Genomic DNA, 27,509 nt, shown 5'->3' on the forward strand with positions numbered 1-27,509 from the left:
TTCTCTTTATCGTATTTCCCGATGGGAATGGGAGACTGTAGCAGTGGAAGGTATCACTGGACGCTCAAAAGTGTGAAGCAGAAAATGTCTCTCTGAAGACGAACGGAACCGGTCGTCAGAAAGTAGTCCCGGCGGGGCGGGGCCAGGCCGGTGACGACGGCGGGCGGCGGCGCGCGGTTCAGATCGGCGGGAGGCTCCCGGCGGCTCCCGAGGCGGGGCGGGATGTGGGCGCGAACGAACCGCGCGGCGGAGGACTTGTACGCTCGCCTCCTGCAGTGAGTCCCTGTCCCTACCGTCGGCCGGGCTCCGGGGGCGGCACTCGTCCCGCTGGGCTTGCGGAGCCTCGCCACAGCTCTTTGCCTGACCGAGAGGAGTCGGGCTTTCGGGGAGCGGCGGGTCCCTGTGCTCACACCGAGGGCTTGGACCTGGGGGCGTACGGAGGCTGCGCGGGAACGGGACCAGCGGCGTTTTGCTGATGCGCATGATGATTATTATAAGTAGCAGCTGCCAGGAGAGGGAAAATTATATGTACTCGTCTTTCCCCGTTTAAAGCCTTGGCTGACTCCTAAAGGTGAAACGTATGGATGACAGTATGTTCCGGATAGTGAACCAAAGAGGTTACATTTGTAACGGTAACGAAGCTTTAAAAGGGACCTTTATGTTACTGCCCCGTGACTTTTGGTGTTTTAAATATATGTGTATGTATTTAAGTATATGTGTATGTATGTATGTACATACATATTATTTGCAAGCAGAGGGAGAATGAGTGGGTACTCCAGGTCCTTTAGCCACTGCAAACAAACTTTAGATGCACGTGCCACCTTGCGTATCTGCCTTTAAGTGGGTATTGGGGAATTGAACCCCTGCCCAGCAGGCTTTTCAAGCAAGCGCCTTTAATTGCTGAGTCTTCTTCCCAGCCCTGACTTTTTTTTTTTTTTTCTTTTTAATTTTGAGGTAGGGGCTCACCATGTAGACAGGCTGGCCTGGCATTCAACACAGAACCCAAACTGGCCCTGAACTTGTGGCAATCTCCCAACTCAACCTTCCAAGTATTAGGATCACATTCATGAGTCACCACCCACAGCTTTACTTTATTCTTAGAGTTAGGTATTACTATTAAGGTGAGTTGATCACGTTCTGTATCCTATGTAAAAATCTAGGGTTGGAGAGATGGCTTAGCAGTTAAGGCGCTTGCCTGTAAAGCCAAAGGATCCAGGTTTGATTCCTCAGAATCCATGTAAGCCAGATGCACAAGTGGAACATCTATCTGGAGTTCCTTTGCAGTGGCTGGAGGCTTTGGTGCACCCATTCTCTCATAATAAATAAATGATTTTTATTTATTGATTGATTTGTATTTTAGTTTTTCTAGGTGGGGGTCTCACTCCAGCCTAGGCTGACCTGGAATTCACTGTGGAGTTTCAAGGTGCCTTTGAACCTCTGCCTCCTGAGTGCTGGGATTAAAAGGTGTTCGCCACCATACCCGGCAAAATATATTTTTAAAAAACAAAAAAAATTCAGTCTTGTGTAATACAGCAAAAATGAATCAGTCATAGGCCTATTTCCTTGTTTCCATTTAAATAGATCACAGATCAAATAAATGCAAATGTCCTGAGACAAATCTGTTGGCGTCTTTTCCCTTTTACAGTATCAATCAAGCTGATGGACATTTTGGTATTGCATTTGAGTATGTTAATAGTTTATAGTTGATGTGCTTTGAGATCAGTAGTAAAAGCTTTCTTGGCCACCCTGAAGTTACAGACTGAATCGCAGGTCAATTTGGGATTGAGTGAGACCCTGCCTGGAAGCCATAGCAATTAAAAACAAAACAACAAAAAAAACCACTTTCTTTCCAGGTGTGTTGGCCCACTCCTTTAATCTCATTGGGAGGCAGAGGTAGGAGGATCACCCTGAGACTACATAGTGAATTTCAGGCCAGCTGGGGCTAGAGCGAGACCCTACCTCGGAAAACAAAGAAACAAAATTCTTGAATTAAACAATTATTAAATAACTTATTTATTTTTGAGTCAAGGTCTTATTTTGTAGCCCAGGCTGGCCTGGAACTCCTTGTCCTCCTGCGTTAGCCTCCCATGGGGTTATTAGAATGCACTACTATGCCGCCTCTCTTTTTGGTTTTCAGGGTAGGGTCTCGCTCTAGCCTAACCTTCACATTTTTTTAAAGGAATTGTTCAACATAACATATATTGATTTTTCCAATTATGAAATGAAGGATAAACGTTTACATTTTTTAAATTTTATTTTAGGAGAGAGGCTGATGGAATGGGTGCACCAGAGCCTGTAGCCTCTTCAAACAAACTCCAGACACTTGTGCCACTTTGTGCATCTGGCTTATATGGGTACTGAGGAATCAAACCTGGGTCCCTTAGGTGCCAAAAACCTTAACCACTAAGCCATCTCCCCAGTCCAGTGTTTTCTTTTGTCCTTGTTTTGTTTTTGAGGTAGGGTCTCTAGCTCAAGCTGAGCTGGAATTCATTATGTAGGCTCAGGATGACCTTGAACTCATGGTGAACCTCCTACCTTTGACTCCCAAGTGCTGGGATTAAAGGCATGTGCCACCACAGCCATGCTCAGTGTTTACTCTTTCTTTCTTTCCTTTTATTGACAACTTCCATAAAACAATATCTCATGGTAATTCCCTCCTTTCCCCCACTTTCCCCTTTGAAACTCCATTCTCCATTATATCCCCAACCCCTCTCAATCAGTCTCTATTATTTTGATGTCATGATCTTTTCCTCCTGTTATAAAGGTCTTGTGTAGGTAGTGTCAGGCTCTGTGAGGTCATGGATATCCAGGCCATCTTGTGTCTGGAGGAGCACGTCGTAAGGAGTCCTACCTTTCCTTGGCTTTTTCCGCCACCTCTTCCACAATGGACCCTGAGGTGTGATAGAGATATTTCACTGCTGAGCACTCCTGTGTCACTTCTTTTCAGCACCATGGTGCCTTCTGAGTCATCCCAAGGTCACTGTCATCTGAAAAGAGAAGCTTCTCTAGTAGCATTGATATATGGGTATGAACATTAAGAGAAGTACTTACTGGGCAGTTTGGTGAGCATGGTATATGCATTTAGCCAGATACCAGGAGACGTTATACCCCCTAGGGTTCATGACTACCCCTGTTGTAGGTTTTCATTATCAAGGATGTATTCCTTCCCATGGAGCGGGCCAGTGTTTACTTTTAACCATAGAAATCTAAGGTCTGGGATCCTTAAGTACCTTCTCTGATTACCCACTGGCTCAGTGCTAATGATCCCATTTTTACTTTACAAATGTCATATGGTAAATTACCTCTAATGTTACTGCTGATGTTAATAATATGTTTGAAGAGAAGAAGAGACAACCTAATTTCCTGCTTCCTCTAAGGAGTCATTGTACTCAAGTATAGACCACACTCAATATTTATCAAAAGCCTCCTCCCCACCATGCTGTGGAGGCAGTTCAGGCCCTTGCACCTATTAGGCTAGGGCTCTACCACAGCTACATTGCTGCCACTTTATCTTTCTTTTTCTCTTTTTAAAATTTATTTTTTTTAGGGGGCTGGTAAGATGGCTCAGTGGTTAAGGTGCTTGCTTGCAAAACCTAACAGCCCAGGTTCGATTCTTAAGTACCTCATAAAGCCAGATATACAAAGTGGTGCCATGTGTCTGGAGTTTTATTTGTAGCAGCAAGAGGCCCTGGCACAACCATTCTCTCTCTCTCCCCTCTGCAAATTGTGTGTGTGTGTGTGTGTATACTTTTTTTTTTCAATGTAGGGTTTCACTCTAGCCCAGGCTGACCTTGAACTCACTATTTAGTCTCAGGGTGGCCTCGAACTCACAGCAATCTTCCTATCTTTGTTTCCCAAGTGCTGGGATTAAAGGCGTGCGGCACCATGCCCAGTGCGTGTATATATCTTTTATTTGGGAAAGAAAAAAACAGAAGATGGTCATGCCAGGTCCTCCCATCACTGCTGATAAACTGCAGATACATGTGCCACTTCGTGTGGAAATACTGAGAAATAGAACTCCAGGCTCTCTAGCCCTGCTCCATCTTTTCTTGATTCTTGTTTTCTTCTCTTCTTTCTGTAGAGCCACCATAAATACCTTTATTTTTTTTTTGCACTGATGTGTAAAATGCTGAGAAAGTGTAAAGTGCTGGCCAATTTCTGAGTTTAAATAAATACCAGTATAGATACTTCAGCTTTATTTATCACACGTGCTTCTGCATTTCAGGGAATTTAAAGAAGAAAAGAAAGGGATATGTAAAGACCCATTTGTCTATGAGGTAGGAACAATTTATTTTTTATGGTGTGTGTGTGTGTGGTGTATGCACATGGATGTATTGACTTGGTGCCCTGTAGACTGCAGCTAGAGGACAATGTGAAGTGTCCCCTCCATCAGTCATATGGCTGCTTTTTCCTTGCAAAGGAATCTTTCTGATTCTGGAGCTTCCCATTTTGCAAGCCCCAGAGATTCTCCTGTATCCACTCCCCACAAGACTGGGGTTACAGTATGCTTGGCCACATGCAGCTGTGCATATAGGTTCTGGAGATTTGAGCATGAGCATTGCAAGACTGAGCAAGACTCCAGCCCTATTTGCTTTTTAATACAACTCAGTGGTTCTAAAGTGGTGAGTTATTTCATCTGTAAAAATTTTCTCATGTTCCTATATAGTCAGTCTTTGTTTCTATAGTTTTGCTGTTTCCAGAATGTCTACTTTATACAGTCTCTTGGCTTTGGCTTCTAAAGCCCATAGTAGTACATTTGAGATCCACTGATGATGTTATATGCAATAGGTCACTCCCCCCCCTTTTTTTTTTTTTTTTTAAGGTAGAGTCTCACTGTAGCCCAGGCTGATCTGTAAGTTACTGTGTAGTCTCAGACTGGACTCAAACTCCTGACTATCCTACCTCTTTCTCCCAAGTGCTGTGATTAAAGGCATACACCAAATGTCTGGCAGGCATTTTTTTTTTTTTTTAAAGAGAGAGAGAATTGGTGTGCCAGGGCCTCAGCCATTGCAATTGAACTCCAGGTGTTTGTGCCACCTAGTGGGCATTTGCTACCTTGTGCTTGCCTCACCTTTTGTGCGTCTGGCTTACATGGGTTCTGGAGCGTCAAACATGGGTCCTTCAGCTTTGCAGGCAAGCATCTTAACCGCTAAGCCATCTCTCCAGCCCTGGTCATTCATTTTTATTGAGTGTTGTGTAATACTTTGGCTATCCAGTCATGGGCTAAAGGACATTTGAGTTATTTCCATTTTTGAATAATTACTAGTAAGGCTATTATAAAAGTTCTATATTTATTAAGAAATTGCTATGTGCTAATGTTCCATGGTTAACTTCCTCAGAGTTGGGAAGATAAAACCTACATTTGTAAGATAAAGAACTAAAACAAACTAGTAACAAGATAGAAGGTTAATGTGTGTGTGTGTGTGTGTGTGTGTGTGTATGTATGCATAAAAATTATACAAAAAGCTCTTAAAAACTAAAAGTAAAGGGCTGGAGAGATGATAGGTCAGCAGTTACGGTGCTTGCTTGCAAAGCCTAACAGCCCAAGTTTGATTCTTCAGTACACATAAAGCCAGATGCACACAGTGATGCATGTGTCTGGAGTTCATTTGCAGTGGCAGGAGGCCCTGTCATGCCCGTTCTCTCTCTCCCAGATAAATAACTATTTTGAAAATATTCTCTCTTTCTGTGTGTGCATGTGTGTAAATAACCTTGTTTGACATCTGTTTTAACAGGCAGATGTCCAGGTGCAGTTGATCAGCAAAGGTCACCCAAGTCTTCTGAAAGATATTCTTACTGAAAATGACTTGATATTCCTTATGGAAAAAGTGGTAAGTATTTCGGTTGTATGATTAATTCTTTTTTTAAAAAAATATTTTATTTATTTATTTATTTATGAGGGAGAGAGAGAGAATGGGCATGCCAGGGCCTCCAGCCAATGCAAACAAACTCCAGACACATGTGCCCCTTGTGCATCTGGCTTACATGGGTCCTGGAGAGTCGAGCCAGGATCCTTTGGCTTTGTAGGCCAATGCCTTAACCACTAAACCATCTCTCCAGCCTGATTAGTTCTTTTTTTTTTTTAACTTTTTGTTTTTATTTATTTATTTGAGAGAGACAGTCAGAAAGGCAGAGGGAGCAAGAGAATGAACACACCAGGGCCTCCAGCCACTGCAAACGAACTCCAGGTGCACGTACCCCCCCTTGTGCATCTGGCTTATGTGGGTCCTGAGGAATCAAACTAGGGTCCTTTGGCTTTGCAGGCAAATGCCTTAACCACTAAACCATCTCTCCAGCCCTGATAAGTTCTTTTTTTTTTTTTTTTTTAATTTTTAATTTATTTATGTGAGAGCAGCAGAGAGACAGAGAGAGAGAGAGAGAATGGGCGCGCCAGGGCTTCCAGCCACTGCAAATGAACTCCAGACGGGTGCGCCCTCTTGTGCATCTGGCAAACATGGGTCCTAGGGAGTCGAGCCTTGAACTGAGGTCCTTAGGCTTCACAAGCAAGCACTTAACCTTGAAGCCATCTCTCCAGCCCTGATTAGTTCTTTTTTAAGAAAATATTTTTATTTATTTATTAGAAAGGGAGAGAGAACAGGCTCATGGGGCTTCCAACTACTGCCAGCAAACTCTGGACATATGTGCCGCTATGTGCATCTGGTTTATGTGGGTTTTGGAGAGTCGAACTTGGGTCCTTAGGGTTTATAGGCAAGTTCTTTAACCTCTAAGTCATCTCTTCGGGCCATGATCTTTTATTTTATTTATTTATTCATTTATTTTGTTTTTTCAAAGTAGAGTTTCACTGTAGTCCAGGCTGACCTGGAATTTACTGTGTTGTCTCAGGGTAGCCTTGGACTCACAGTGATCCTCCTACCTCTGCCTCCCAAGTGCTGGGATTAAAGGTGTGAGCCACCACACCTGTTTTCGGTGTTTCAAAATAGGTAGTCTCAGGCTGGCCTTGAACCTCCTATCTCTGCCTCCCAAGTGCTGGGATTTAAGGCATGCACCACTATGCCCAGCTCCCATGATTGATTCTTATTAGCCAAATTTGTTTCTTTGTAAAAAATTTTGAACACGAGGATGAAGATGAACTGCAATCCACAGTTCATCCTCATGACCCCATGGGGTTTCTATGCAGGCAACCAGCAAACCTGCTTCACAGTGCCCATGGCCATTTCCAAAACACAAGACCATGTTGCAAACTCAATGGCCCTCTTTCCTGCATTTCTTATACTCCACAATACCAGGTAGGGTGCCAATTTGTTAATCCAGGGGGGAATAAAGCAGACTTTGAAGAACAGACACTCCTTGAGCACTCAGGCCCCTTCAAAAGAGTTGACATTCTTCTTGTTGCCCTAGCACAGGTCAGCTAGCCCAGTCTCAAAGGTTGTAATCTCTCAGTTGCAGCTGAACGGGCAGCAGTTCACCCAAAGATTTTTCTTTCTGTGCCATATCCCTCTACTCACACCAGTTCATTTCTATGCAAAGCAACCCTGCACAATTTCTCAGGACACGGGCGTAAGAGCAAGCTTCTCACACAAACTGCTATCCCAGTCCAAGCAAAGCTCTTTCTCACCCTCATAAGCCAAACCTCACAGTCCATAGTTCTTACTGCATTCAGGTCTTGTAGCTCTGACCATAATAGTCCATCAGGCTGTACTTACAGCACTGCAAAGTATCTCTTAGGCCAAGGTTTCAAATTCTTCCACTTTCCTCTTGAAAATCAGCTACAAAAGACTGAAGCCACATAGTCAGGTGTCTAGCAGCAACCCCAGTCCTTGGTACCACTTTACTGTTGCAGTCCGGTTCGCATTGATGGTAGAAATCACCCAGCCAAGAGCAGCTTCTGGGAAAAAGATGTTTATTTTGGCTTACAGGCTCAAGAGGAAGCTCCACGATGGCAGGGAAAAACGGTGGCATGAGCAGAGGGTGGATATCGCCCCCTTGCCAACATAAGGTGGACCACAGCAACAGGAGAGTGTGCCAAACACTGGCATGGGGAAACTGGCTATAAAGCCCATAAGCCCGCCCCCAGCAATACACTCCTTCCAGGAGGCATTAATTCCCAGATATCCATCAGCTGGGAACCTAGCATTCAGAACACCTAAGTTTATGGGGGACACCTGAATCAAACCACCACACCTGGGTTGCATGGTAGGAATCTATGTCCAAGAAAGAAGAGGAGTTGTGCCCCCTAAACCAAGAAACAAGGCCTTCCAGTTGGGAAGTTAAAAAAAAAAAAAAAAAACTAACAAAATCTAGGCCTTCCCATGGCTTTCCCTGGAGTTTTACCTTTAGCTTGTCATTTTGTGCCTTTTGCAGCACTTGTCTGATGGTATTGGATGCTTCCTTTACAAGCTGCAGCTAGAATCTATTTTAAAAATTTTTATTTATTTACTTTTACTTTTATTTATGGTTTTTCAAGGTAAAGTCTCACTGTAGCCCAGGCTGACCTGCAATTTACTATGTAGTCCTACCTGTGCTTCTGAAATGCTGGGATGAAAGACATGTGCCACCACACACAGCTAAAATTACAATCTTTGTTTTTGTTTTTTTAATTATTTACAAGTGGGGAGAAAGGGTACACCAAGGCCTCTAGCTGCTTTAGACAACCTTCAGATGCACACACCACTTTGTGCATCTGGCTTTACATGGATACTAGGGAATCAAACCAAGGTTGTCAGGCTTTGCAGGCAAGCACCTTAACTGCTGAGCCATCTCTAGCCCACAATTATCTTTTTAAAAAAATTTGATTTACTTCTTTTAAAAAATATTTTTCTTTTATTTGTTAGAGATAGAGAAAAGGGGAGAGAGAGAAAAAAAGATGGGTGTGCCAGGGCCTCTAGCCATTGTAAACGAACTCCAGGTGCATGCATCACCATGCGCAGCTGGCTTATGTGGGACCTGGAGAATCGAACTGGGGTCCTTAGGCTTCACAGGCTTGCACCTTCACCACTAAGCCATCTCTCCAGCCTTACTTTATTTGTTTGTTTGTTTGACAAGGACAGAGAGAGAATGGATGCACTAGGGCCTCTAGCCACTGCAAATCAACTCCAGATGCATACGCCATCTTGTGCTTCTGGCTTATGTGGGTGCTGGGGAATCAAAAAAGGGTCCATAGGCTTCACAGGCCAAGTGCCTTAAACGTTGAGCCATCTGTCCCACCCCTGTAAGTATCTTTTTATGAAATAGTTCTTATAGAAAGATTTGTTGTCACCAAACTAACTTCTGACCATGCTTCTTACCATAGCCCAGTCACTTGTGCCTGGAGATACGGGAGTGAGTACACCATGTACTAGGAGCCTAGTGAAGAGCTGATTCTTTCATCCCCCTGAACAACTTAAATGGTTTCCTTTTTAAATTTTGTGGTTTTTTTTTTTTGTTGTTGTTGTTTTTTTGAGGGAGGGTCTCGCTCTGGTCTAGGCTGACCTGGAATTAACTATGAAGTCTCAGGGTGGCCTTGAACTCATAGCATCCTCCTACCTCTGCCTCCCAAGTGCTGGGATTAAAGGCCTGTGCCACCATGCGTGGCTCTTTTTTGAATATTTTTACTTATTTATTTGTGAAAGAAAGCATGAGTGAGCATGGGCACAGTAGTGCCTCTTGGTGTTGCAAACAAACTCCTGACATATGCACCACTTTGTGCATTTGGCTTTATGTGAGTACTAGGGAATAATCCTAGGAAGTAAGCTTTGCAAACAAGTGCCTTTAACCTCTGAGCCATCTCCCAGTCCAATTTAAAGTTTAAAGTTCTATTTTTACTTGGTTATTTGCACACGTGTGTACATGCATATGTATGCTAAGTCTCTTGCCACTGCTAAGGAATGACCATCTGGGTTTTTTTGGGTGTCTGGGGAATTAAACCTAGGCTGGTAGGCTTCACAAGCAAGTGCCTTTAAGCACTGAGCCATCTTTCTAGCTCCAAATAATGGAAACATTTTTAAAGCCCTTAGAAAAGGAAGAAACAAGTCATGTTGAAGAACTTCAGTCTGAAGAAACTGCAATTTCTGATTTCTCTACTGGTGAGAATGTTGGGCCACTGGCTTTACCAGTTGGGAGAGCAAGGTAAATTTTTTCTTGCATGGAGGTTAAGGTTTAATTAAAACATTCTCGTGGCAAGGTATAGCTTCATTGGTTACTGCTTGCCTGGCATGATGAACTCCTGTGTTTGATCCCTAGCACTGAATTAAACTGGTTTCCTTGGGGAAGGTAGAAGTAAGCCGAAGAATCAAGAATCAAAAGTCCAAAGTTGGGCCAGCCATGGTGGCACACATCTTTAATCCCAGCACTCAGGAGGCAGAGGGAGGAGGAGCACTGTGAGTTCAAGGCCACCTTGAGACTACAGAATGAATTTCAGGTCAGCCTGGGCTATAGTGAACCCTATTTCGAAAAACAAAAAAAAGTTTAAAAAAAAAAAAAGTGCAAAGTTGGGCTGAAGAGATTAGCTTAGTGGTTAAGACACTTGCCTGCAAATCCTAACGATCCAGGTTTGACTCTTGAGGTCCCACATAAGCCTCACACAGTATGACTCATGCACACAAAGGGGTGCACAAGTTTGGAGTTTGATTGCAGTGGCTGGAAGCCCTGGCACACCAGTTCTCTCTGTGTTGCATGAAAAAAGGCAGTCTGTTGGGCTTGCCCCAAAAATAATTAAATGGGGCTGGAGAGATGGTTTAGTGGTTAGGGTGCTTGCCTGCGAAGCCTAAGGGCCCAGGTTCAATTCTCCAGGTCCCACGTAAGCCAGGTGCACATGGTGGCACATGCATATGGAGTTCGTTTTTAGTGGCTAGAGGCCCTGGAGGTGCCTACCCTCCCTCTTTCTCTCTCTCTATCCCTCTGTCTCTAATAAATAAATCAGAAAAAGAAAATGCCCAAAGTTAACCTCAACTATATATATAGCAGGTTTAAAGCCAGTCTTTGCTACATGAGATCATGTTACAATAAATAGATAAGTAATAAAAACATTTTTACACACATTGAAAAGTGATCCAACTAGCTCTTGGCTGCCTCCCTTCCTTTTTTTTTTTTTTTGAGGTAGGGTTTTACTCTAGTCTAGGCTGACCTGCAATTCACTCTAAATTCTCAGGGTGGCCTCAAACTCACTGCGATGCTCCTACCTCTGCCTCCTGAGTGCTGGGATTAAAGGCATGCGCCACCATGCACAGCTGACTTAATTTATATGCTTATTTCTTTGTTTTCTATTTCTTCTAAGGTTATTGTACTTTTCAAAAAATAAAATCTCTTAGAAATTCCTTTTTTGATCATCTGGTGATTGTAAATTCCATTTTTTTAAGGTTTTTTTTTGGGGGGGGGTTGTTTTTCAAGGTAGGGTCTCACTCTAGCCCAGGCTGACCTGGAATTCACTATGTAGTCTTAGGGTGGCCTTGAACTCACAGTGATCTTTCTACCTCAGCATCCTGAGTGCTGGTATTAAAGGCATGCACCACCACACCCAGCTAAGATTTATTATTCTTAATTATTTATTTAGTAGAGACAGAGGGGGTGAGAGAATGAGCACACCAGGACCTCTAGCCACTGCAAACAAACTCCAGATGCATGTGCCACTATTGTGCATCTGGCTTACGTGGGACCTGGAGAATCAAACCTGGGCTTAACAGGCAAGTGCCTTAACCGCTAAGCCATCTCTCCAGCCCATAAATTCCATTTCTTTAAAGTTATTTTTATTTTACCTGCAAGTAGAGAGAGATGGAGGAAGAGCCACTAGCTGCTGCAAATGAATTCCAGACATATGCACCACTTTGTGCATCTGGCTGGCTTTATGTTGGTACTGGAGAATTGAACCTGGGTCCTTACACTTCAAAGGCAAGCGCCTTAACTGTTAAGCCGTCTCTAGCCACCCCTCTTTTTTTTTTTTTTTTTTTTTTTGAGGTAAGGTCTCATTCTAGCCTAGGCTGATCTGGAATTCACTATGTAGTCCCAGGCTGGCCTTGAACTGATAGCACACCTTCAGATAAAAGGATTTTTGAGCCGGGCATGGTGGCATACGCTTTTAATGCCAGCACTTGGGAGGCAAAGGTAGGAGGATTGAAATGAATTTGAGAATTTGTGGCCACTCCAAGACTACATAGTGAATTTCAGGTCAGCCTGGGCAAGAGCAAGACCCTACCTCGAAACCGCCCACCCCCCCGCCAAAAAAAGAGAATGCTGCATGATTGATTGGCAATCTATAATCTGTTCTTTTGATTCTTATTTTCCAGGCAATTAGTTGGACTTTATACCATGGCTCAAAATCCTAATATGACCCATTTAAAAGTAGAACAGCCAGTTACTGCCCTTCCTCCCCTTTGGGTGAGATGTGACGGTTCAGATCCTGAAGGTACCTGTTGGCTTGGAGCTGAGCTTACCACAGCAAATGCGAGTATTACAGGGATTATCTTGTATGTGGTCAGTTGTAAAGGTGAGTGTTCGCTTTTTGCATATGTGTGGTTATTTGTGTAGTTATTGTCTGGTGGTCTTTCCTGAAATTTGAGAGGAGCATGTACATAGAGGGACTTTATTTTATTGCTTGCTCTAGTTTGTAACACAGCTGGTTGGGAGTACACCAGAGATACCACAAAGTTGGCATCATTTGATGTGTGTGTATCTTTTGTAACACAGAGGATTAAAAACTGAAGTTAAGTAACTATATGTTTAGCTTTATGGCGGGGCTTATTGAGACAATGTAACCTTGTAGCCTAGGCCAACCTTGAGACTTGGAAGTTTTGGTTTTTGTTTTGCCTTCAATTTGTTACATGTAATTCTCTGCTTCAGCCTCCTAAATGCTGGGATTATAGATGAGCACCATCTCTACACCTCAGTTTTGTCTTGTTTTTTCTTTTTTTCCAAGGTAAAGTATTGCTCTAGCCCAGTCTGACCTGGAATTCACTTTGTAGTCTCAGAGTGGCCTCGAATTTACAGGGATTCTCCTACCTCTGTCTCCCAAGTGCTGAGATTAAAGGTGTGCGCTACCACACCTGGCCTAGCTTTGGTATTTTTTTAGGTGAGTTCTCACTGTGTTTCCCAGGCTAGTCTAGCTTATGAACTCAGGTGGGCCTCCTACCTCAGCCTCCTAAGAACTGGGACTACAAGTGCATGTCAATACACACAACTGTATAATGGGGTTTTAAATTTATTTATTTATTTATTTTTTTTTTTTTTTTTTTGAGGTAGGGTCTTGCTCTAGCCCAGGCTAACCAGGAATTCACTATGTAGTCTCAGGGTGGCCTCAAACTCACTGTGATCCTCCTACCTCTGCCTTCCTAGTGCTCGGATTAAAGGCATGCCCCACCATGCCGAACTCCAGCTGTGTAAATTTGTGCATGTGTGTGTATTTATATACACACACACATATACTTGTATTTGAAAAGTTTTTAAAAATATTTTTTTATTTTATTTGTGAGTGAGAAAAGAAGTAGAGAGAGAGGGAGAGAATGGGCACATCAGGCCCTCCAGCCACTGCAGAGGAACTCCAGATGCATGTGCCACCTTGTGCATCTGGCTTATGTGGGTCTTGGGGAATTGAACCTTCGTCCTTTGGCTTTCCAGGCAAGTACTTTAACCACTAAGCCATTTCTCCAGCCCCAAGGAATTTTTGTTACTTTTATTTATTTGAGAGCGACAGACAGAGAAAGAGGCAGATGGAGAGGCCAGCAGCCACTGCAAATGAACTCCAGATGCATGCGCCCCCTCGTGCATCTGGTTTATGTGGGTCCTGGGGAATTGAGCCTTGAAGCAGGGCCCTTAGGCTTCACAGGCAAGCGCTTAACCATTATGCCACTCTCCAGCCCCATGTTTTTTTTTTTTTTTTAAGTTATTTATTTGAGACAGGGTATCACAATATTGCTCATGTTGCTTCCAAATTCAAGATCTTCCTGACAGCCTCCTGAGTGGTGGAATTATAGGCATTAGCTACTCCATTTGGATGGATGGGTGGATTGATAGATATAGATTTTTTTATTTATTTATGAGCAGGGAGAGAGGGAGAATATGGATGTACCATAGTCTCTAGCCACTGCAAACAACTCCTAATGCATGCCATTTTGTGCATCTGGCTTTACATGGATACAGGGGAATTGAACCTGAGCTGGCTTTACAAACAAGTGTGCCTTTAACTTCTGAGCAATCTCCCCAGCCCAATAGTTATGCATCTGTGTTTATCTTTTTAATATATATATTATTTTTTTGAGGTAGGGTCTCAATCTAGCCCAGGCTGACCTGGAATTCACTATGTAGTCTTAGGGTGGCCTTGAACTCATGGTGATCCTCCTACTTCTGCCTTCCAAGTGCTGGGATTAAAGGCTTGCGCCACCATGTCTGGCTTATTTACTTATGGGAGCGAGAGAATGAGCACACCAAGGCCTTTTGTTACTGTAGTTGTAACTCCAGGTGCATGTGTACGCTTTCTGGCTTTGTATGGGTACTGGGGAATTGAACCCAGGCCACCAGGCTTTGCAGGCACCTTTAACTACTATGTCATCTTCTTGGCCTCCTTATCTGTGATGTAAAATTTTAATTTGGGTGCTGGAGAGGTGACGGGTTGAATTCCCCAGTCCCACATAAAGGCAAGTGCACAAAGTGGTGCATGCATGTGGAGTGCATTTGTAGCAGCTAGAGGCCAGATGCACCCATTCTCTGTCTCTCTGCTTGCAAATAAATAAATAAATATAATTTTTTTTCTTTTTTTTTTTTGAGGTAGGGTCTCACTCTGGTCCAGGCTGACCTGGAATTAACTATGTAGTCTCAGGGTGGCCTCAAACTCATGGCATTCCTCCCACCTCTGCCTCCCAAGAGCTGGGATTAAAGGCGTGCACCACCACACTGGCCTTAAAAGTTTTAATTTCAATGATTAGTAAGTTGTATTGCATTATGGCATCTTTTGATTTTAAGAAATTATAATTTTTTAGTTCTTTGTAACAATATAATTTTGAATTTACCTTTACCTTCACGTTTTATAGCTGATAAAAATTACTTTGTAAGTCTGGAAAATCTAAAAAATTCACACAAGAAAAGACATCACTTGTCTACTGTAAGTATTTCTCTAATGCTGGTTTATTCAAACTGCTATTGATCTGATTTGCTTTCCTAGTTGTTTTTTTTTTTTTTTTTTTTTTTTTTTTTACAGGGGAGGGGTTGAGATAGGGTTTCAGGCTGACCTGGAGGTCACTCTATAGTCCCAGGTTGGCCTCAAAACCACAGTGGTTCTCCTACCTCTGCCTCCTAACTGCTGGAATCAAAGAATCAAAGTGTGTACCACCATGCCTGGCTCAGATTTTTTTTTTTTTTTTTTTTTTTTTGCAGTAGGGTCTCACTCTAGCTGACCGCTATGTAGTCTTAAGGTGGCCTCAAACTCATGGCAATCCTACCTCTACCTTCCAAGAGCTGGGATTAAAGGTGTGAGCCACCAAGCCCAGCTTGCTACTGCAAAAAAACTCCACACACAAACACCACTCTGCACGTGCATCTGGCTTTGTGTGGGCATTGGGAAATTGAACCCCAGCCAGCAGGCTTTGCAGTCAAGTGCCTTCAATTGCTGAGCCATCTCCTCAGAGCCCTTAATTGTTATTATTTTTTTTGTTTCAATGCAGGGCCTCATTATAGCCTAGGCTGTCCTGGAATTCACGCTATATGTAGTCCAGGCTGGCCTCAAACTCATAGTGATCCTCCTATCTCAGCCTCCTGAGTACTGGGACTAACGCTGTATGCCACCACACCCGTCTCAAATTATTTTTCTTCACATTATATTTTATTTATTTATTTGAGAGAGAGGAAGAAAAAGAGGCAGATGGAGAAATAGAATGGATGCAACAGGGCTTCTAGCCACTGCAGACAAACTCCAGATGCATGTGCCACCTTGTATATCTGGCTTTATGTGAGTACTGAGGAATCAAACCCAGTCCTTAGGCTTTGCAGGCAAGTTCCTTACCACTGAACCATCTCTCCAGCCTTCTTTACTCTTAATATGGCGGTTTTGTTGTTTCTTTCTTCGTTGTTTTCAGGTAGGGTCTAACTCTAGCCCAGGTGGACCTGGAACTAGCTGTGTGGTCCCAGGTTGCCTCCCAAGTACTGGGATTACATGCTTGCCCTGCCATGCCCAGCTGACAATATTTTCTATGCTATTAAATGTTTGTGTTTTTTTAATACTTAAAAAAATTATTTATTTGAGAGAGGCAGATAGAAAGAAAATGAGTATACCAGGCCACTAGCCTCTGCAAACAAACTCCAGACACATGTGCCACCTTGTGCATCTAGCTCAGTGGGTCCTGGGGAATTGAATCTAAGTCCTCAGGCTTCACAGGCAACCACCTTAACCACGAAACTATCTCTGAAGTCCCATGTTTGTCTTTTTTTTTTTCATATCAACCAAGATATGGTCATCTCTTGGTGTCCATGAGGACTGGTCTTAGGACCATGCTTAGGTGGCAAAATCTGTGTGTTTGAAATCCATGCCTGGTTGAATCCAATAGAGTGAGAATAATCCTGTTATATGCTTTCCTGCCTTTGAGCTAATGTCTGTGGTTTAAAATACTTGTTTTATTTTTCCACTTGGAATGAAATGTGGCATATGGTATGTTTTTTCTTTGGGAAATGAAATCAAGCTGATTTTGATCATGGGCTTTTGACTGTGTCAAAATGTAGCTAATGGTGTATTGGTGCACTTTCTTTAGGTAACAAGCCAAGGTTTTGCCCAGTATGAGCTCTTCAAGTCTACTGAGTTGGACGATATGGTCACACCATCACAAACTACCATCACTTTGGATCTTTGCTGGGGTCCCGTGGATGAGATTCTTCAAACCCCTCCACTCTCCTCAACTGCAGTTCTGGTAGGAGTGGGCCCATCTTCCTTTTGGGTTGCTCAGACCCTAAGTGGCCGTTAACTTGCTCGTTGCAGATGCTGTGTGCATCCAACCCCACCGTTTACTGGCTGTGAGGCTGTATGACTTAGAAAGGCTTGTCTGGCAACTGGGGTTTCATCAGGACAGTAAGTGGAGGCTTTGCTAAGGGAGCTAAGGTACTCGTTGCCCACAACTCCACAATTATGATACTTGAGGATTTTCTAATAATTATTTTAGTGTTTGTATGTTTGTTTTTGTTTTTCAAAGTAGGGTTTGGTTCTTTTGCTATAGTCCAGGACCTGCAATTCACTATGTAGTCTCAGGGTGGGTGGCCTCAAATTCATGGTGATCCTCCTACCTTTGCCTCCTGAGTGCTGGGATTAAGGATGTGTGCCACAGTGTCTGTCTTTCCAGTGTTGGTTTTTTAAAAAATATTTATTTAATAATAGTGTGTTGTTATTTCAGTTAGGCATGTAATCAGCAGATTTATTGGGACTTTGTTTTTTTCATTCTGTAATAAGGCTGAGTGTCATTGATGTTTGAGATACTTATCTAATTTCTCCTTACTTGTTCTCCTGGAAGTTCCCTGGGGAAGCATGAATGCATGTGAGGGAGGCAGCTGTCCAGCTTCATAGTATAGAGGGCATTGAGTTGAATTTAAGTTTCTGTACCAAGATCTGCAGAATATTTGGGTAAGGTGTTCTAAGTGAAGTGTAGACCTAATTTTAATTCATTAGTGCTTTATAAAACATGTTTTTACATGTGTGGATGGTTTGAAATGCAAGTCACTGACACCCTTGGGTAGAGAAGATGGGAATGCCATTGGAAACTGATGGACTTGGGATATTTTCAGAATATCAAAGTGGAATCAGGAGACCCAAGAGATTGTTTGACTCATCTTCACAGAGAACTGAAATTTCTTCTTGTGAGTATCCTTTTGGAATTTCTAACTTAAGTTAAATTTCATGAAGTATATATAAGACTTGCTTCCTTCAAAATTTGTTGGGGCTGGAGAGAGAACTCAGCAGTTAAAGACACTTGCTTGCCAAGCCTGACAGCCTGAGTTTGACTTCCCAGTGTCCATATAAAGCAAGATAACCAAACTGGCACATGCATCTGGAATTCACTTGCAGTGGAGGAGACCCTGGTGTGTGCTCTGTACTTCCCTTTCTCCCTCCTTCCCTCTCTCTCTCGCCTTCTCCCTCTCCCTCTTTGGTTCTATTTGCAAATAAATGAAAATATTCTTAGGGCTGTTGAGATGGCTTAGCGGTTAGGCATTTACCTGCAAAGCCAAAGGATCCTGGTTCAATTCTCCAGGACCCACATAAGCCAGAAGCACGGGGCGTATGCATCTGGAATTTGTTTGCAGTGGCTGGAGGCCCTGGTGCGCCCATTCTGTCTCTCTCTGTCCGTGGAATGATAATGCTGAATGTTATCTTGGACTAATTGTTAGTAATTGTGTGACTGTGAGGAAGTTACTTAACCTCTCTTCACGTCAATAAAATGAGGGTAATAGTAACATCTCTCATTTGTGCTGGGATGAAACACCATACTACATATATGCAGAGACAATACTTCAACAGTGCTTGGTATTTGACAGGCACTCAAGAAATGATACTGTATTAATATTATTATTAAATGTATCCGTATTGATTATACCATGTTTTTGCTAACAACTTGTCTGGCATTTCAAACCCTCCTACAGGCTTTGGCAAACGGATTGAGGACTGGTGTGGCTGAATGGCCCGAACCTCTGGAAGCAAAACCTGCTGTTGACATGGTGCAGGAGTTTCTGGAGGGTTTGTTCCCATAGCTCACTGATGTTTGTTGCTTGCTATTGGTACTTATGCTACATGTAAACATAAGTTGTTTCTTTAGGCTTGATAACCCTTTTATGTGGAATATATTAAAGCTGTAGTCTCACAGGGTTGGAGGAACAGCTTTTGTTCAAAAGTGCTGATGGTAAAGATCTAAGGAATTAAGAAAATTAGTAAGATTTAGTTTGCACTACAGCTAGTGGGGCAGGGCTGTAATCCTAGCTGCTGAGGGTGCTGAGGCAGAGAGACTGTCAGCTTGTGCGACAGACTGAGTTGAATGTCAGCCTGGATAGCACCGTGAGGCCCTTCACAAAATGAGAGGTACAAAATGGGACGAGGGCTGGGGTGCAGCTCAGCGGGAGAGCACTTGTCAAACGTGCGCGAGTTGCCAAATCTAGGCATTTGGTTTATATAGACACAGTATAAAAAACCAAAATAAGCCAGGTGTGGTAGCTCACATCTTCAACCCCAGCACTTGGGAGCCGGAGATAGAAGGGAGGATCACTGTGAGATCAAGGCGAGCCTGGAACTTCAGACTAAGTTTCAGGTTAGCCTGGCCTAGTAAAAAAACAGCCTCATAACTACCTCATAAAAAACAACAAAAATCAAAATAGTCATATTTTTTAAAGCAAGAGAAAGGGGCTGAAGAGATGGTTTATTGGCTAAGGTGCTTGCCTGCAAAGCCAAAAGACCCAGGTTTGATTCCCCAGGACCCACATAAGCCAGGTGTACAAGGTGGCACATGTGTATGGAGTTCATTTGCAATGGCTAGAGGCCTTGGTGTGCCCATTCTCTCTCTCTCTCTCTCTCTCTCTGTTTTTCTCTCTGCCTCTTTCATCTCTCCCTTGCTCTCTCAAATAAATAAAATAAACATCTCTTTTAAAAAAGCAAGAGAAAAATACATTTAATAATTGACTTATCTTAGTGCAGTTTGTTTGTTTGTGAGGGAGAAAGATACGTAGAGAAAATGAGGATGGGTGCCCAGGGCTTCTTGCCACTGCTGCAAACTCCAGATGAATGTGCCACTTAGTGCATCTGGCTATACGTGGATAGTGGGGAGTAAGACTCAGGTCCATAGGCTTTACAAGCAAGCAACTTAACCACTGCACACCATCTCTCCAGCCCCTTGGTACAGTTCTTGAGCAGAATGTACAAACCTTTTATTTGAAATAAATTTGATAAAACAGTAATGAGTTCAACAAAGACTTAATAGTACACACTCTTATTCCCAAGACATAAATAACATTATAATTATGTAACTACCAAAAAAAAAAAACTACAAAGAAAAAAAGATTTAGTTTGAAATATATATATATATATAATGCACCTGTATTTGAGATTGGTGGAAAAGAGTAAACTTTTAAGTATCTACCACATGCCTGGCATTATTATACCTTTCTTAAAAAAAAAAAATTACTAGACAGGTGTGGTGGTACACGCCTTTAATCCCAGTACTCGGGAGGCAGAGGGAGGATCACCATGAGGTCGAGGCCACCCTGAGACTACATAGTGATTCCAGGTCAGCCTGGGCTAGAGTGAGACTTTACCTTGAAACACAAAACAAAATTATTTTCAAGCACAGAGAGAAAGAAAGAGAAGGGGTGCTCCAGGTCCTCTAGCTGTTGCACTCAAACTCCAGATGTATGCACTTTTTTGTGCATCTGGCTTTTTGTGGATACTGGGGCATTGAACCTGGGTTGTCAGGTTTTGCAGGCAAGTGCCTTAACTGCTGAGCCATCTCTCCAGCTCTACACCTCTCTTTATTGTATGCCTGTCATTAGCTGCACTGGAGAATGGTAATTTGCTAAAATCTTATTATACTACTCCTATTCCCATTTGCTATTTGAAAATAGGGTTAGGATGGAAACCATATGGAAAGTAGAAAAATAAAATCAAGTTAATAAACTTTTGCTACTTTCTAGACTTAAATAAACTGGATGAATTTGGTGATTCTACAAAAAAAGACACAATAAAAGAGGTAAGTGACGGTTAACAGTTAGAAACATCCCGTGGGATTGCTGTGAACATTTGGTGGTACTGCCCCTTCCAGTAGATCTGGTTCGGCTCATGGTATTGCTCAGCTGCAGAAAAGACAAAACAAAAGCTGGGTGTGGTGGCCCATGCTTTTTTTACTCAGAAGGCTGAAGTAGGAGGATTGCTGTGAATTTGAGGCCAGCCTGGGACTGCAGAGTGAGTTCCAGGTCAGCCTGGGCTACAGTGAGACCCTGTCTCAAGGAAAAAAGTCAAAACAGCTCTGTTAATACACTGTAGATACTGTGTTATAGTATACTAACATATCATAAGATGTTATATATCATAATGGGACATTAGGAAAAAGCTATATATGTTCTCATTAAAAGGAAAGCATCCGTAATTTAGTATTTTCATGTAGAAGGAAATCGGAATATTCACTTTTTTCTTCCCCCCGCCCCATCCCAGGCTAACCTGGAATTCACTATGTGATCTTAGGGTGGCCTTGAACTCACAGTGATCCTCCTACCAAGGGCTGGAATTAAAGGCTTGCACCACCACACCTGGCTGAGTATTCCCTTTTATGCATTACATACTGGGGTTTTTTTTGTTGTTGTTTTTTCAAGGTAGGGTCTCACCCTAGCTCAGGTTGACCTGGAATTCACTGTGGTAGTCCCAGGGTAGCCTCGAACTCATTGGCACTCCTCCTTCCTCTGCTGCCCTAGTGCTGGGATTAAAGGTGTGTACACTACACCCAGTACATATTTTTGTTGTTGTTGTTTGTATTTTGTTTTGAGACAGGGTTTTGCTCTGTGGCCCAGACAGGCCTCAAACTCAGGTCTCTCACCATGTTCTTCTAAGTGCTAGTTTTACCAGTGTGCATCACCACACCTAGTTAGGTGTTGTAGATTCAAACAACTTCTTCTTCTGTTTTTTATGAGAGAGAGAGTTGGTGTGCCAGGACCACTGCAATTGAACTCCACATACATGTGCTGTTATGTGTGCTTGGGCACATGTCACCCTGTGCATCTGGCTTACGTGGGAGTTGAACATGGCTCCTTAGGCTTCCCAGGCAGGCGCCTTAACCACTAAGCCCTAAAACAGCTTTTTAAGTTAAAATATTTTTTATTTTTATTTATTCATTTATGAGAGAGAAAACAGGCACACCAGGGCCTCTAGTCACTGCAAATGAAATCCAGACACATGCACCACCATGTGCAGCTTGCTTATGTGGGTTCTGGGGAATTGGACCTGGGTCCTTAGGATTCTCATGCAAGTTCCTTAACTGCTAAGCTATCTCTTTAGCCCTGAAGCAGCTTTTTTTTTTTTTTTTTTTTTTTTTTTTACTTATTTGAGGGAGAGCGAAAGGGGCAGATAGAGAGAATGGACACAACCAGGGCTTCTGGCCGCTGCAAACCAACTCCAGACACATGCACCACCATGTGCATCTGGCTTATGTGGATATTGGGGAATGAAACCTGGGTCCTTGCCTTTCCCCACTGCGAATGGACTTCATATGCTTGCTCCACAGTGTCTACATGGCTTTCTGTGGGTACTGGAGAATGGCAAGCAAGCGCCTTTAACTGCTAGACCATCTCCCCAGTCCTCAAATCACTTAATTTTTCATCATTGATTATTTTTTTGTTCTAGGCTGACCTAGAACTCCCTCTGTACCCCAGGCTGGCCTTGAGCTCTTCATGGGGATCCTCCTACCTCAGTCTCTTGTGTTAGGACTATGGGCATGAGCTACCACACCTGGCTCTAATTTTTCCTACCTATTCACGTATGTCTTTTTATTAGTGACTACAGAATTGTAGAAAATAAATACCATTCTTTGTGTGTGCTCATGTATCCATAATTTCTCAGAGAAGAATTTAACAACTTAAACTAATTAAGTAAATGGAGCTACTGAGATGGCTTAGTGGTTAAAGGTGCTTGCTTTGCGAAGTCTGTTGACCCAGGTTCAATTCCCCAGCCATCCATGTAAAGCCAAACAGGCATTCCTTTGTAGCTGCAAGAGACCTTAGAATGCACACATGTGCAAATAAATAAAAATAAGTGCACAAGTAAACTGAGTGTTCTGAAACTGGCTTCTTTTTCAGACAGTGAACCACGACGCTGCTGCAGTTGATAGGTCCGTACTCATCACAGTGCGCGAGGATCTCGATTTTGTTGAACAACTTTGGTGCAAAATGAGCAGCAGTAAGTATCCACTATAATTAAGTGTTTTTTGCTACTTAAGAGTTTGAAATAACACATTGTATACTTTTTTTTGTTCTGTTTTGTTTTTCCAAGGTAGGGGCTCACTCTAGTCCAGGCTGACCTAGAATTCACTCTGTAGTCTCAGGGTGGTCTTGAACTCAGAGTAATCCTCCTACTTTTGCCTCCCACGTGCTGGGATTAAAGGCATGAACCACCGTGCCCTGCCAGTGTATACTTTTAGTTTGTGTAGAAGTCTGGTTCCTATTTTATTAAATTTGTTTCTAATAATGGGTTTGTATATTCTGCTGAAGACAAAATAAATGTCTTCATAAATCGTTTATTTTCTTCTGTCTCTTAAAGAATAAAACTTATTTGGTTCTTACTTATATTAATATAAACCAAAATAAACCTGAATAAAATTACAATTAAGAAAAAAAGGTATTTCTTAGTATTGTACTAAATATATTATTTGGCATTTCAGTGATGTTTTTCTTCGGAAATGCATTAAATCTTTTTTTTTTTTTTTGGCCTTTTAAAATTCCCCCACATGCCCATAAAGTGCAGATTTTTGTCTTCTATTTAATTTGTTTACCACTAAAATTAATTTTTATCTGTAGAGATATGAAAGTAATTTTAGTGACTTGGTTTTCAAGGTGTGGTTTCGTACCAGGACCTGGTGAGGTGTTTCACGTTGATCCTCCAGAGTCTGCAGCGTGGGGACATACAGCCATGGGTATGTTGAGTAGCATGGGTTAGAATGTTTTCTCAGTGACACAGCATTTTAGGTAAAAGAAGCACAGAGCTAAACCAAATCAAAAATAGCATGATGACCAGGCGTGGTGGCGCATGTCTTTAATCCCAGCACTCAGGAGGCAGAGGTAGGAGGATCACCATGTGTTCCAGGTCAGCCTGGGCTACAGCAAGACCCTACTTCGAAAAACCAAAAAAAAAAAAAAGAAAGAAAGAAAAGAAAAAAATAGCATGATGGGTGAGCACACAGGCATAGGAGCTGAGAGCCAGAGTTTGAGTTCTAGCTCTGTTACCTTCTAGCTGAGCAAACTCTGGGAGATTTCTTGACCTCTGTACCTCACTGTCCTTGTTTATGACATGAGCATTGGAACCATACTTACTTGATGGTGGTGGTTATGGGTTAATGAATTCAAGCACTTGTGCCTGGCTCAGTATCTGTAATCATACTGACACTGTACCTGTGCTGTGGATGAGAATTTTCATGTAATGTTACTGTGAATAAAAACTGGGTACTTGGGCTGGAGAGATGGCTTAGAGATTAAGGCACTTGCCTGCAAAGCCAAAGAACCTAGGTTCAATTCCCCAGGACCCACGTAAGCCAGATGCACAAGGTAGTGCATATATCTGGAGTTCCTTTGCCATGGCTACAGGCCCAGGACCACTCATTCTCTCTCTCAAATGAAAAATAAAATATTTTTTAAAAATTAAAAAGAAAACTGCATATTCTTTCTAAAGCCATTTTGATGGTGAGTTAACATCCTGTAAATGTTGCATGCCCTTCGAACCAATAATACTTTTGTTAGGACCTATCCTGCACTCTTATACAAAGACATGTATCAAGACCAGACCTGGTGGTGCCTGCCCCTGCACCTAGCATTTGAGAGACAGGCTGGAGAACACAAGTTGGAGAGGCCAGTGTAAGCTACAGTAGTAAGACCCTGTCTCAAAAAAAAAAAAAAAAAAAAAAGCTGGGTGTGGTGGTGCATGCCTTTAGTCCCAGTACATGGGAAGTAGAGGTAGAAGGAGCCCTGTGAGCTCAAGGCCACTCTGAGGCTACATAGTAAATTCCAGGTTGCAGGTCAGTTTGGGCTAAAGCAAGACCCTACTTTGAAAAAAGAAAAAAATGTATTGATTTTATGTATCATGGATGGTTATGGCTTTTTTTGTTTGCTTGTTTTTTTGAGATACGGTCTTGCTCTAGCCCAGGCTGACCTGGAACCTGGAATACACTTTGAAGTCAGGGTGTCCTTGAACTCACGGCAGTCCTTCTTCCTCTGCCTCCCAAGTGCTAGGATTAAGGCGTGCACCACCATGCCTGGCCATAACATTTATATATAGACAAAATTAGTAAATGGCCTAAATTTTCCTTGTTAATGAGATGACTAATAATGGCACACCCACATAATAGAATTAAAAAATGCTAAAAAATGGTGCTAACAAGTGATAGGGAGAAATGCTTTTACTATTCACTAAAAACCAAGGCATCTGTATATATAACTGTGAGATGTACGTTTAGAAGGAAAACTCTGGGAACAGTTGGGTTAAATCTTGGTAGCAGCCACCTCTGGTGGGAGTCTTACAGATATTTGGAAACTGCCATAATATATTGCTGTGCTGTGTGAGGTTTCCATGGTGAGCTTGTGTTACTTTTACAATGAACCAAAATGTCTATTTGGAATCATTTTAAATAGTGTAGCTGCCAATTCATGGTGATGAAACTTAGTTTTTCTCTTCTTTTTTTTTTTTTTTTTTTTGAGATAGGGTCTTACTCTAGCCCAGGCTGACCTGGAATTCATTATGTAGTCTCAGGGTAGCTTTAAACTCACAGTGATCCTCCTACCTCTGCCTCCCAAATGCTGGGATTAAAGACATGTACCACCATGCCCAGCTGAAAGTTAAAGTTTTTCATAAATGAATGAAGCTCTAAGTTCAATCCCTAGCACCAAAAACAGAAACAAATTTTCATAGATAAGAAAAGTTCCCCAGAGCACAGTCACACAAGCTCTGTTTAACTAGCATTTGTAGTTCTGCTGTTTTACTCCCCCCTCCCCACCCCACGTGGTTTTTTTGTTTTGTTTTTTGAGGTAGGCTCTTGCTCTAGCCCAAGCTAACCTGGAAGCTGGAATTCACTGTGTAGTCTCTGGCTGTACTTGAACTCATGGCAGTCCTCCTATCTCTGCCGTACGAGTGCTGGGATTAAAGGCAGGGACTGTTTTCTTTTTCATTGAAATCTCTTCTTCAGACTTTCTGTGCTTGTTAGGTGTTTACTAGTAGGATCCTACTGTGTGCAAAGAATGAAAACAAGGGAAACTAGTTTTCAAAAGAGGAAATCAAAGGATACTGATGAAAGTTAAAACCTGCACAAGGAAGGCGTAGGAAGGTGACGTGTATGTTTAAAGGAATGATTTAGTGTTTGGAACATGTAAGACCTCAGTTCCTAACTCTTCCTCATTTGTAATTTGGCTCATGAGGTGAAAAGGAATTACGACGTGTGCTCGAAGGTCTGAGGGCAGAGCTTTGTGTTCCTGCCGCAGCAGAGTGCAGTGTAGGGCAGGGTGTGGAGTTCAGAACAGATGCCCACATCAGGAAGGAGGAGGGGAGAGGGCTCCCTTGTAAAACTTCCATGGGCCAACTCTCACCATTGGTGAGGTCAAATTGACCACTGAGGGGTGGTAAGTTAAAGCCTTCTTAGCTGCTTTGTTCAAACACATGAAGCAGGAATGGTATTGTACACTGTCATGTTCATAACTTGGAGTCTTCTGTTCAACAATTGTGTCAGGAGACACAAATGTAAGGTTATGATTTTTAACTTGTACCTAATATCTTCTGCTTGTTGAAGTCATTTATACTTATATTTAGGATTTAATAACGCTTTCTTGATTTCTAGCTCCATAGTGGCAGTAACAGCTTACTAAGTAAGCTCATTCATCAGTCTTACCATGGCACCATGGACACGGTTTCTCTCACTGGAACACTTCCACTTCAGATGGCTTTGGAAATTGGTTTGGACAAACTGAAAAGAGATTATGTCAGTTTTTTTATAGGTAAGCTCCTTTCCCATGTCATAAATTTAGAAAGCCTGTCAGCACCATCACAGGTCCTCTCACATTTACCTGCTTCTTCTGTTTGTTTGTTTTTTGTTTTCTGGTTTTGTTTTTATTGTTGTTGTTGTTTTTGTTTTGGTATTTCGAGGTAGGGTTTTGCTCTAGCCCAGGCTGACCTGAAATTCACTATGTTGTCTCAGGGTGGCCTTGAACTCACAGTGATCCTCCTACCTCTGCCTCCTGAGTGCTGGGATTAAAGGTGTGCACCACCACACCCAGTTTCAGGATTTGCCTTCTAGTCATCTGTAGCCCTGGCTTTGCCCCTGTTGACTGAGACAAGTGTTTCTCTTTTCTGAGCCTATTTCTACTCAGTAAAAATATTAGATTAAATATGGTGATAGTTTTGTTTACTTGCTTTTAGTTCATGCATTTGAGGTTCTGTGAGATTAAGTGAAACCTTTCTTTAATTTTTTAAAATTTATTTTTCAGAGAGAAAGGAAAGAATGGATGTGCCAGGGCCTCCAGTCATTACAAACAAATTTCACACATATGTACCACCATGTACATCTGGCTTATGTGGGTTCTGGAGAATCAAATCTGGGTCCTTAGGTTTTGTAGGCAAGCACCTTAACCACTAAGCCATCTCTCCAGCCCAAGTGAAAACTTTTTTTTTTTAATTTTTTTTGTTTTGTTTTATCTTTATTTATTTATTTGAGAGTGTGTGTGAGAGAGAAAGAGAATGGGCATGCCAGGGCCTCCAGCCACTGCAAATAAACTCCAGATGAGTGCACCCCTTTGTGCATCTGGCTAATGTGGGTCCTGGGGAATCAAGCCTCGAACCGGTGTCTTTAGGCTTCACAGGTGAGTGCTTAACCACTAAGCCATCTCTCCAG

At 42.4% G+C, this 27,509-nt stretch overlaps 1 protein-coding gene across 4 annotated transcripts in view; it reads left to right on the forward strand.

Annotated features, from left to right (window-relative positions):
• The first annotated feature begins 63 nt into the window (after window positions 1–63).
• Window positions 64–27,509, forward strand: part of Zwilch (zwilch kinetochore protein) — a 39,731-nt gene continuing 12,285 nt past the window's right edge. The window contains exons 1-13 of one of the 4 annotated variants that reach the window (XM_045160850.1): window positions 64–275; window positions 4,226–4,277; window positions 5,736–5,831; window positions 9,947–10,065; window positions 12,219–12,418; window positions 14,955–15,025; window positions 16,665–16,820; window positions 17,686–17,757; window positions 18,538–18,631; window positions 20,572–20,627; window positions 22,723–22,822; window positions 23,476–23,555; window positions 26,460–26,616. In XM_045160850.1, coding sequence (XP_045016785.1) covers window positions 223–275; window positions 4,226–4,277; window positions 5,736–5,831; window positions 9,947–10,065; window positions 12,219–12,418; window positions 14,955–15,025; window positions 16,665–16,820; window positions 17,686–17,757; window positions 18,538–18,631; window positions 20,572–20,627; window positions 22,723–22,822; window positions 23,476–23,555; window positions 26,460–26,616 — 1,306 coding nt within the window. In that variant the 5' untranslated portion in view covers window positions 64–222. Of the gene's footprint in view, window positions 276–317; window positions 633–4,225; window positions 4,278–5,735; window positions 5,832–9,946; window positions 10,066–12,218; window positions 12,419–14,954; window positions 15,026–16,664; window positions 16,821–17,685; window positions 17,758–18,537; window positions 18,632–20,571; window positions 20,628–22,722; window positions 22,823–23,475; window positions 23,556–26,459; window positions 26,617–27,509 lie in introns of those variants that run through there. The other 3 variants (XM_045160851.1, XM_045160852.1, XM_045160853.1) reach the window with 3 other exon arrangements.

This window comes from Jaculus jaculus, chromosome 10 (genome assembly GCF_020740685.1).
Source record: "Jaculus jaculus isolate mJacJac1 chromosome 10, mJacJac1.mat.Y.cur, whole genome shotgun sequence".
NCBI lineage: Eukaryota > Metazoa > Chordata > Mammalia > Rodentia > Dipodidae > Jaculus > Jaculus jaculus.